The 12,227-nt window shown below is 28.8% G+C and overlaps 1 protein-coding gene across 3 annotated transcripts in view; it reads right to left on the reverse strand.

Annotated features, from left to right (window-relative positions):
• LOC130672897 (lachesin) overlaps positions 1-12,227 on the reverse strand; it is a 670,825-nt gene that overhangs the window by 4,914 nt on the left and 653,684 nt on the right. For all 3 annotated transcript variants that reach the window (XM_057477672.1, XM_057477670.1, XM_057477671.1), the window contains 3 exons: positions 11,156-11,287; positions 10,951-11,070; positions 8,827-8,997 (listed from right to left, as the gene is read on the reverse strand). In XM_057477672.1, coding sequence (XP_057333655.1) covers positions 8,827-8,997; positions 10,951-11,070; positions 11,156-11,287 — 423 coding nt within the window. The remainder of the gene's footprint in view (positions 1-8,826; positions 8,998-10,950; positions 11,071-11,155; positions 11,288-12,227) is intronic.

Consider the following 12,227-nt stretch of genomic DNA (forward strand, 5'->3'; position numbering starts at 1 on the left):
TTTTGATGTAGAAAATAAAATCGATGATAGAAACATTAGAGGGAATTTGTAAAATTATGACGAATCCTATGAAATTATAGGGAATTTTGTAAAAGTTATGGGAAACTTTCAAAGCAGTTACGGTAAATATTTAACTGATTTGAAAAATTAAATCAATTGTTACACACTAGAAAATTCTCAATATTAATTTTAATTATTTAATGTCCAGGTTTGGCCTCGTTAGAGTGTATATAGACCCCCGGTGGGCCCTGTTTGTCGATTATTCGATTAATTATTAATTCATTTAATTTTCGCGATTTCATTTATTTTCGTTGCCAGTTCCAACTCCATAATTTTATTATAGCAGGTAAATGGTAGGAAAATCGGCAGGAAACCCGAACTGCTATTAAACGCTCAGGGTTATAGGACAAGGTGGAACTGCTGATAAGCGCTCGCCCCTGCACTGATCGAAAGGTTATCTTGGTTCAAAGAGAATTATCTTGAGTCAAGAGAATATTTAGGAAAATGGAATAAATCTTGGTTGAAGAAAATTTTCTCTTAATTTTGATTATTTTGATTCAAAAAGTTATTTTTTCGACCCAAATGGGTTAAAGTTTTAAGTTAAAAATATATGATTTTAGTTCAAAAAGAAAAAATATTTTAAGAAAGTAAATTGTTTTTTGAATTAATATTTTGAATTTCTTCATTCATGTATATTGAATATTTTATTCTATGAAATTTAACTTCTCTACGTAAGGAGTCAGATTTCTTAAACCAACTAGTGGCTATTGCTTGAAACAAAAATAAAAAAAATTCAAGTCAAGAAAATCAAGCTCTTGGTTTTTTTCCATAGCAGCATTCGGATAACAGGAGCACTCGGGTCTATGCAGCTTCTCTACTTCGGACACTACTTTGTGTATACACGTAGACGCCCGAAGATCCCAAAAAAATGAAACGAGTCTGTTCAGCGCTGGTGCCGTATATGTGCAATTATATATTACACACCAATATTCTAATAGTATTAGTTAATTAATTATACAATTAACTAATTCATATACATAAATTGTTTTGAATTGAAGTGTCCGGTAAAAATGTGAGTTATTGTAGTTATTAGTCATTATATCTGGTGTTTTTTCCTGATTCACGTTAAGTTAAATGGTGTCGTTTCAATCACAAAAAAGTAAGTTAATTATTATTTATGCTGTTTTTAATCATATCAGATAGTCACGTTTGTTATCATTTCTGATCCTAAATTTATATAAAATTGTTTCCTTTTTAGTGTGGTATATATCATGCAGTTGATGCTGTCAATGAAGCCAGGATAAATAACCTAACCTTTCATTTATTTTTGTAACAAAAAAAAAATTTTTTTATTGTAATAAAGAATCAAAATATATTTTGATGATTAATTGTATATACTCTGAAAATAGAATTTTTAATAAAAACCATTAATTTAAAATTGAACTTAATTATTGTATTTTAAAATAAAAGTATTTTTTATTTTACGTTAATGTATAATTTAGTTTTAAAATGAGTTTTTTATTTTTTTAATCTAAAATTAATTGTTTTCAGATAAAGTCTACATTTATTTTGAACTAAATGTTATCAAATCTTTAAATAAATTAATTTTTACTTGGAGTAAGTTAAATGTGCCTCCGTTTAAAAACTCGATGTATCGAAATGAATCGATATCGACTACATTTGAGAGAACCATGTTTTTAGAATGAGTTGGTATCTTCTAAAACCAAGAGCTAAATTTTCTTGAGCCAACCAAGTTGTTTTCTTGTTCGGAGAAACTAAAAACATTTAAAGCAAAAATTTATATTTTTAAATCAAAATTGAATTTCTTTATTGAAGAGCTTTATATACTCTAATTAAAAAAAAAAAAATTTTTTACCAAGAGAAAATTTTTTCAAACAAGAAAAGAGGATATTTTAATTTAAGAATTTATTTTTGGAAACGATTTTCTTCTTGACCCAAGAATTCCTTTTTTTGTGTGTGGGTGGTAATAATGTTATGGCCAATCGGCACCCCACAATAAGGTTGAATTAATTAAGAATTAATTTTAATTTATTAATTACTTATGGAGAGCAGAGGTTCGAGCTCCATGAGCTCTCTCGACGGACTGACTATTTTGTCATTATAAAAATATAATAAAGCCAACAGAGTTGATAAAATGTTGACGCTGCATCTCAGGTTTCCTGTGAGAGAATCGTCGTGGCCCGGGTCTCATGCATTGTCATCTGTTTTGACGACCCGCGAGCCACGGCGACTCTCTTATCGTAACCGATTTCCGTTACATTGTGTAAAATTAATTTATTAAAAATAATTAATTTAATTTAATCAATAAAATATTACGGGAACGTAACACAATAATAAAATATTAAAAGAAATTTTTTGAAATTATGGAGTATTGTCGTATACAAATCTATTAATCCACTGAAATTACTCTTAAGCGTTGTGGAGAGAAATTAGTATCTGGATAATTCATATATCAAAAGAAAGAGAGAAAGAGAATTTTACGCTGATTTTTATAATGCCAATCTCAAATCATAAGAGTGTCGGAAAGTTTGCGAAAAACGTGAAAGAAAATTTAAAATGATGAGAATTCACGGAATTTTAATAAAAAACTTGATATAATTTTGGTATTACCTTATAAAAATTGGTAACAATAAAAAGAGGAAATTCCCATTAATTCAAAAAGTCAAAAACAAGACGTTCACAATTTATAACAATCTTGCAAAAAATTAATGAAAATAAAAAAAAAAACTTTAATTATCGGACTCAGATGTTCGGGGGAAACTATAGTATGGCGGACTGTATGCGCACGCAGTACAGCGCGCAGTGGTCCTCATTCCACGGATACTTCAAATTAAAATAATAATCGTCGCAGAGTTGAAAGAGAGAAACCGGAATTTATAAAAAAAAAAAAAAATTATTTACAATCGTTATTAAAATATAGAATATTGAATAAACATCTCATAAAAAAAATTTATGAAAACGATATATTTTAAAATATAAAAAAAAATATATTTTTTGCATTAATTAATAAATTAAAAATACATAAGAATATTGAATATTTATAAAAATCATATTTTTACAGCCAATTTTCGTATATGTTTTATATCTTTTTACTTTAATTTCAATTTATAAAAAATATATAAAATACATACGAAAATCGGCTGGAAAATTTTTGTAAAAAATATGATTTTTACAAATGTTCAATATTTTTTTTTATGTATTTTTAATTTATTAATTAATACAAAAAATATATTTTTTTTATATTTTAAATATATTGTTTTCATAACTTTTTTTCATGAGAGATGTTTATTCAATATTCTATATTTTAATAACGATTATAAATAATTTTTTTTTTTTTATAAATTCCGGTTTCTCTCTTTCAACTCTGCGTCGATTATTATTTTAGTTTGAAGTATTTATTGCATGAGAACCACTGCGCTTGGTACTGCGTGCGCATACAGTCCGTCATACTATAGTTTCCCCGAACAGCTGAGTCCGATAATTAAATTTTTTTTTTTTTTATTTTCATTAATTTTTTGCACGATTGTTATAAATGGTGGACGTCTTGCTTTTGACTTTTTGAATTCATGGGAATTTCCTCGTTTTATTGATAGCAATTTTTATAAGGTAATACCAAAATTATATCAAGTTTTTTATTAAAATTACGTCAATTCTCATAATTTTCGATTTTCTTTCACATTTTCGCAAACTTTTCGACAATTTTATGATCTAAGTTTTGCATTATAAAAATCAGCGTAAAATTCTCTTTCTTTTGATATATAAATTATCCAGGTACTAATTTCTCTCCACAATGCTTAAGAGTAATTTCAGTGGATTTAGATATTATGGTAAATTTTTATTGATATGCACGAAGAGAAATTTATGGTAACCGTTCCTAGTACGTTTATGAAATATCGTCCCATACACGGAGAGAAAAGAATAGTTCTGATTCCTATGCTAGAATGGTAACCATTACTATGTTACATTGTAACGAAGACTTTTGTGAAAATCCTGTGTGAATTTGCTGTAAAAAATCTTTAGCATTGTGGCAAAAATATGAGTGATAGCTCATTCGATGCGGAATCAAATTTTGAGCAAGATGTGTTTTTTATTTTTTTTATTTATCAAAATTTCAATTTTTTATTAACAAAAAATATAAACAAAATAAAGAATCTTAGATTGTTGTTGATAACTCAATAACTATAAGCGATATCGAAAATCTAAAAAAAGATCTTTAAAGAGGAGGAAATTTCTGAAAAAAAGTCTCGACTCCCCGAACTCTAGCTCCATAAACAATAACTTTTATTTAATGTTGAAAATTGCATTCCGCGAGGCTGCTGTCTTACTCTAACCTCAAGACGCCAATGTGACAGCAGCCTCTTGTGTGTGTGTGTGTGTGTGTGTGTGTGTGTGTGTGTGTGTGTGTGTGTGTGTGTGTGTGTGTGTGTGTGTGTGTATGTGTGTGTGTGTGTGTGTGTGTGTGTGTGTGTGTGTGTGTGTGTGTGTGTGTGTGTGTGTGTGTGTGTGTGTGTGTGTGTGTGTGTGTGTGTGTATGTGTGTGTGTGTGTGTGTGTGTGTGTGTGTGTGTGTGTGTGTGTGTGTGTGTGTGTGTGTGTGTGTGTGTGTGTGTGTGTGTGTGTAAACTCTTTGTAACTTTTTAACTGATGAACCGAGTTGGATTCTTAAGGTGGCAATCGAAAGAGCTTGTTGGCCGTCAACTTTCCTGAAAATTTCAGATCATTTGATCAAGTAGACTCGAAAATATTGGCAAATTATGAAAAAAAAGAAATTTTTTTTTTAGTTTTTTAGTGATTTCTCAGAATCGACTTAAACGATCTACTTTAAAATCTAATCAGCTCTAGAATTTAATAAAACGCGTCGATTACCGCCTTAGCCATCTCAATCGGATAATTCGTTCGAGAGTTATCTCGGGAGAAAGAAATGATAAAAAACAGTTTTTTGCGAATATCTTTGAAACAACTGAACTAAAAAATTCTAAAATCTAATCAACTTTAGAATTTATTAAAACGCGTCGATTGCCACCTCAACCATCAGAATCGGGTCATTTGCCTAAGAGACATCGCAGGAAAAAGAAACGATAAAAAACCGTTTTTTGCGAATCTCTTTGAAACAACTGAACTAAAAAATTCCAAAATCTAATCAGCTCTAGAACTCCATAAAATACGTCGATTGCCGCCTCATCCATCAAAATTGGTAAATTCGTTCGCGAGATATCGTGGGAGAAATGCTAAAAAACGGTTTTTTTCGAAAACAATGACATAAAAAAGTATTTTCAAGCTTGAAGAGCTTGAAAATGTATTCACAACAATGTTTTCGAGCTCCTTGAGCTCGAATACAGCGGGAAGTTTTAGGGCTGGCCCGCAGAGTCAACCGATAGACAGATTTTTTTATTGTTTATAGGTCAATTAATTTTTAATATTAATTTTAAAGCTGATGGTTATTCGATAAGCCATAACTTTAAATGGAGATCATTTTTTTTTTCATGTATGATTAATTTTTAAATCCAAGAAATTTCATGAGATTTTAATAAACTCACAATAATCAAAAACCAATTAAAGTTTTCAAAAAAAAAGTTGGTACTGTACTTTTAGAAACTTTTGAGTTCGAATTCGACTGAATATCTTGATTAATTATATAAAACATATTGTTAAATAGACATATTGTATTTTCATTGAGAATTATGTTTGAATTTTTTTAATAATGTGAAGATAGTGATATATTGATTCATTAGTAATAAATTTTATTAAATTTACATGACAATTCTTGAAAATCAAAAAAAGTTCCAACAGTCAATTCATTATACTTGATACTTGATAAATAAATAGATATTGATAAAATTGAATAAATATTTAATCAGATAGTTAAATTGGAGTATTAAAAACCATTCTACAGTTCAAATTTTAAAGGTTAATTGTTTGTAAGTACAGTAGCGCGCAGTCGTGCCACGCAAATTACTTGAATGCTAGGAAATCGGGTATAGTAGGGGATATCTCTAGCTCAGTCTGACTTTTCATTTCTAAGAAGAACGTTCTCTAAAACTCGATAAAACAATTCCACACTGATAATAACCTCATGATATGGTATAAAATTATTTTTTCCAAAGCTAATTATTTTAAATTTCACAAATTTTCGTGCGTTTTAATAATTACTTTTTCCAATAGTCAATAGAGTGAAGCATTAAATAAATTAAAAAAAAAAAAAAAATGGCCGTCTTCTAAAGTGACAGTTGGGGTACTTTTTTTGTTTATAAGTGATGTACACAGTAAAAAATATTGTGTATCTGTGTTAAAAACGGTCCGTGTTAAATTTTTTGTGTTGATTATTTTGTGTCAAATCAACACAATTCTTTGTGTTACTTTAAAATTTTTAATCAATCTCCTATTCAACACTTTAAAAGAGTTACCTAGTACAAAAATCGATATTATCAACATTTATTAAGTGTTACTTTGAAATCAACACAAAAAAAGTGTTGAAACGACAGTTGAATTGTGTTAAAAAAAATGTCTTCCTTCTATTCACGCGGGAAGCGCCATTAAGCATCAATTTTGCTTGGTTAGTTGTTATTTTTGTGAAATTAATTTTATTTATTTTCAATTGGACATAAAAAAATTAAGTTAACAAAGTTCATGATTCGTATAGTTTAAAAAAAATAAAATATTTAAAAAATTGCATCTGTGGCTTTTTTACTTTTCTACATGCGCATATTTTTATTTTTCATTTTTTTTCGTAATGGATTTGTTGATAAAAAAATTCGAAAATTGTTAACTGTCTGCTAACTTTAGGATCATGTTTACTATCACAAAATAGTTCAGTGTTAAATAATAATTGTTGACACTTTTGATAACCTAAAAATAATCCATGGTACAAAAATAAAAGTTTTTTTGTGTCACCATGAACATTTAAAAAGTGTTGAAGTTACGCCTTATATTACACGAATTTTGTGTTGAAATTTTAATACAAATTTTGTGTTGAAATTCAACACAAATAGTCTGTGTTGAAAAATAACACAAATATTGTGTGGATCGTTTTTAACACACAGATTGTGTTGATTTTAACACAATATTTTTTACTGTGTATATATTTCTTCCGGGTAAAATATTTACATTAAACAATAAAATTTAAAGTAAATAACGAATTGAGCACTTTAGCTGCTCAATACACTAAACCATTGATTAAAAACTGGTTACCGTGGAATATTTTTGAGTTTTTGGACTTTATGACAATCATTCTCATCGGGGATGATAATACTTGCCATACAAATTTGTAATGATTACGATCGCGAGATAGCAACTGCTACCATCACTGTATCGTGAAAAATATCATCAAGTGATTGTAATATCCCGATGAAAAAAGATTGTATACAGTTATATATAGACTATATATAATTATATATATAGAAAAGATAGAAAAAATGGCCCAATCCAATTGTATACAATTTGTATAGAAATTGTATACAATTCTATACAAATTGTATACAATTGGATCGAGCCATTTTTGTATATAATTTTATACAATTGTATAAAATCTTTTTTCATCGGGATTGGTCATGTGATATGTTAGGAGCTACTATTTTTGTGATAATGATTATTATACTAATTTAACACCCGTGATGATAACTATTGCCATCGTGTGTTTTAATTATTAACATATCATATTGTGAACCTTTCAATAATTATGAGATTAATAGATACCGCGAGAAAAAAATTAATTTTACCACCATGAGATAATAATCATTACCATAAAATTCTCAGCGTGTATATAATATTATGGTAATGGTTACCATATATCATGGTAATGGTTACTATGTATAATGGTAATGGTTACCATAATATTATCGTAACGATTACTATAATATTATGGTAACGGTTACCATAATATTATGGTAACGATTCTATAATATTATAGTAATGATAACTACAATATAAATGGGTCCCGTTCTTATAATCAACATTTCAAAAAAATCGGTTATCATGCATTATGGGAACCATTCCCATAATATATTGTAATTGTTACCATAAATTTCTCTCCGTGTGGAAAATACAATCAATGATAAAGAGATTCAAGGAAACCTCTAAAGTCATGAGAAATTTTATAAAAACTCGATGAGGATTTAAAAACAGGTATCAGAAATTTTTTGATCTAATAAATGAAATCAATATAAAAATTCTGGTAAATTTTATAAGGGTTATACACGGGAAATTGAGAAATAAATAGAAATAATTTTTTTTAACAACGTAAAAATTTTTAATTAAAATCAAAAGAAAAAAATAGATCATAAATGAATTCATAAAGTATAAAAATATTTATTTTACCATTAACAATGAAGAAATAATAAACAAAAATAAAATTTAAAAAAGTTTGCATCAATTGCCACAAGTACTTAAAGCACTATCAAATTCACGATACCGTATTCAAGATCTTAAATAATTCATTCACTTATAAAACTTCGTTTTATATTTTTTTACAACCTGTCAGAAAATGTCCATTTAAAATAAGCAACCACGGAAATATATCTATATATATATACATGCTCTTCACCTGTTGCTACCTGAGAGTACATCTACAATATCTATATACTCTCAACTCTCATTCACTACTTATACCAACAACCCACCCACTTTCATCTACCTACACTGTTGCATTATCCTCAACCCCATTTCTCCCACTCCCTCTGATTCTTTCTCTTTTTCATTTGCCACCAATTCAACACTTATCACCGCATCCATTCACTTACTCACTCACTCACTCACTCATTGACTCGAAACTTACTAATAGCCTCAAGGGAATAGATTAATTTATCGTTACCTTGCAATCGCACTGATGCCTCAGCACGCCCCAGTGCATTCACAGATGCACATGCATACCCACCAAAATCTTTTTTATCCAAATTATGAATCGTTAAATTCATTTGCCATGTGTAGTCATTTAATGCCGACTCTGACATTGTATATTTAATACTTGGTAATAACTTGTCACCTTAAAAATAAAATTCATTAATTTATACCCAATAAATGAAAAAACGTATATATATATGTACGTATACATTAAGAAAGGGTGGACAAAACGGGCCACCACAAATCAAGTAAAAAGTTTTTTTTTTAACATAATTGTTTTTAATCGTCATTCACGACTCTGATCATCATTTTAGTACAATTTTGAGTGTCCAAAAATTTTATTACAGTCATTTTTTTTTTAATAAAAAAAAATTTTTTTGTTTACTTTTTTTTGGGGGTCGTCCATTTTGTCCGCTCGGGAAAAAGATTTTTTTTCCATGATAACTGGAAATTTGGTTTAATTACTTCAAGTAGAAGTTAAAAAAATAAGATTCACCGTATTCAAATGCACAAAAATCCATTGTTTCTTTAGCCCCTTAAGTAGGGGAGCGCCAGGCAAAACGGATCAGCCTAAAAATTTGATGAAGAAATTTTTTCTCCAAAATTGGTCTTGACGGTTATGTATGATTCTTACATTATTTTTACACAATTTTGAGTATCTCAATTTTTTTTTTAACTTCCCGCTAAGGAAATTGAAAATTTTCAAAAATTCGGGAAGTTATTGCGGTTTCAGTCCGATTTTCGAAAACCGAATTTCTATCAGATCTTGACGTTCTGAGGTTCTAGGAAGCTATGCTGACTAATTTCACGATGATGTCCGAGTGTATGTATGTATGTATGTATGTATGTATGTATGTATGTATGTATGTATACGTACGTACGTACGTATGTACGTATGTAAATACCTGTATTATCTTTTGAACGGATGAACTGATTTTGATCGGCAAGGTGTCATTCGGCGCGGCTTGTTAATTTCTACAAGCTATGAAAATTTGAGCTCCGGGTTCGTTCGGAAATATTCCAAAAATAAAATTTTTTCAAAAATGTTTTCTTTGGACAACTTTTAATGTGCTCTGTGGATTGATTCCAAAATCTAATCAGCTCTAAAACCTCATAAGCCACGTCGAATGCCACCTTAACCATCAAAATCGGTTCATTCGTTCAAGAGAAACAATTAACGAAAGAATTAAAAAAAATTTTTTTTTTGTTTTTTTGAAATTTCTCAAAAACGACTAGATAAATCAATTTCAAAATTTTATCAGCTATAGAACTTGATAAAACGTGTCGATTGCCACCTCAACCGCCTGAACCGGTCAATTCGTTTGAGAGATACTTATCGTTGGAGAAAAAATGGTAAAAAATGTTTTTTTTCGAACACAATGGCATCCAAAAGTATTTTCGAGCTCGAAAACGTATTCACAACAATGTTTTCGAGCTCTAAGAGCTCGAAAATAGCGGGAAGTTTTAGGGCTGGCTGGGTCAACTGGTAGATCGATTTTTTAAATTATTTCTAGGAAGTTTTATTTTTAAATTGAAATCCATTCTTTTTACAGCCAATTTTTTTTTTATCATTGCACCTTATTATTTATAGAAAAGAATTGTTCCATGGAATTTCGTTAGCGGTCCCGTTTTACCTTACCTTTCCCTAAATGACTTTTTTATACACTGAGAGAAAAAAGTGTATATTTCCAAGTAAAATTTCTTGATTTAAGTATTATTTTACTTAAATAGTGCCAAGTAAATATTTTCTTAATTTTAGTAAAAATGCATTGTCTGTAGAAATTTATGAGTAGATTCAAACAATTGTTATAAAGATAAGAAATATTATACTTCGATGTAGTAAATTTTTTCTTGTTTTCAGTATTATGAGTTAAGTAAACATGGTTACTTGAATTTAATTTTTTTTTCTCTCAGTGTACGGAGAAATTTTCATGTTGCAGCGCCCACAAAAAATTTAAGGTAACTCATGATATTTTTTTCATCCAAGTTTAACTATTTTTTATATACACATTTATTATCATATATTTATTAGAAGCAAATGAGGACATTACTATTTATATAAGTAAATAAATAAATTAATTAAACTAATCAATACCTTTATCACGATACCAAGTATTCATAGCACGTGGTGATGCTTCAACAGTACATTGTAATGTAACATTACGATTAACTGGTGCTCCCACTAATTGATTTGTTACTTTTATTAGTGGCTGAACTGTTTTAATTGAATTAAAAAAAAAAACTTATTTAATTATTTATTTCATTAGTTTAAAAAGAAAAAATATTTTAAAAATACTTACAGTGTACTTGTACATTGTAACGCTTACTTATCGTCGGCGGTACTCCATTACTTGCGATACATAAATAATTGCCCATCTCACTACGTAAAATTCCAGTTAAATTTAATGTTTCACCTTCGAAACTTTTTACAGCTAAAAAAAAATTTCATTTTATTGGAATATTCAGTCTTTTTTAAACTATAAACAAACGAAAGAAAACTATTTGTAACTTGCTGTTAAGAAAATTCAAAATTTTCAAAAAAAAGGGAAGTTATCCCTTCGTCCGTCGCGCTATGAGCGCAGCGCCGCAATTTTTGTTAAAAGATTATTTAAAAAGAAAAAAATTTCCTAGTCTTTTGAAATTTTATGAGTTCTTCTACTGTACGTTTTAGTATCGAATAAATGAATGATAATTATTTTCTCGATATTTTAGATATTGAAAAAATATTTTTTTTTTTGTTAGAAAACCTGAGAAACGCGGTGATGTGCCGCTGACGCAAGTAAACTCGGGCGTTGAATTTGTTCGGATTTTCTGCGCAGTGTTGCCAGTTACCACCAGCGACTCTCATTTACAGCTCATTTAATTCATCTCTTTCTTTAATAATTTTATTTTGTTGGATTCTCTGTACAAAAATCAATCTTTATTCTTATATATACTTTATTTAATTATTTCTTTTTACTAAATATTCTGTTCGAAATAATATTTCGAACAGTGTCGCATTTAAGTCGTAGTATATATATTTGAGTTGAGTTCAAAATGTGTATATGTTTACTTAAAGAAAAGAAAGCTAGCATGGATCAAATTTTATGACCTTAGGTACTTGGGTCGACGAGAGATTCCAAGTAAATGCAAGGCAATATGTTTTTCGTCATTTGCACTCATATATATATATATATTTTGAACTTAGAGATCTTTGTTATACAAAAAGAGGAGAGGTTGTTGGACCTCAGTGTTAAATAATATTAAAAGAATAAGTTAGTCTAAGCTAAATCTCTTACGAGTGAAGACATACCCTAGAGCGCGTATTTTAATAAAATATATAATATTCATTTGTTTAATAAATTGATTTGTTTCATTCACGATTACCATACC

This window comes from Microplitis mediator, chromosome 8 (assembly GCF_029852145.1).
Source record: "Microplitis mediator isolate UGA2020A chromosome 8, iyMicMedi2.1, whole genome shotgun sequence".
Classification (NCBI taxonomy): domain Eukaryota; kingdom Metazoa; phylum Arthropoda; class Insecta; order Hymenoptera; family Braconidae; genus Microplitis; species Microplitis mediator.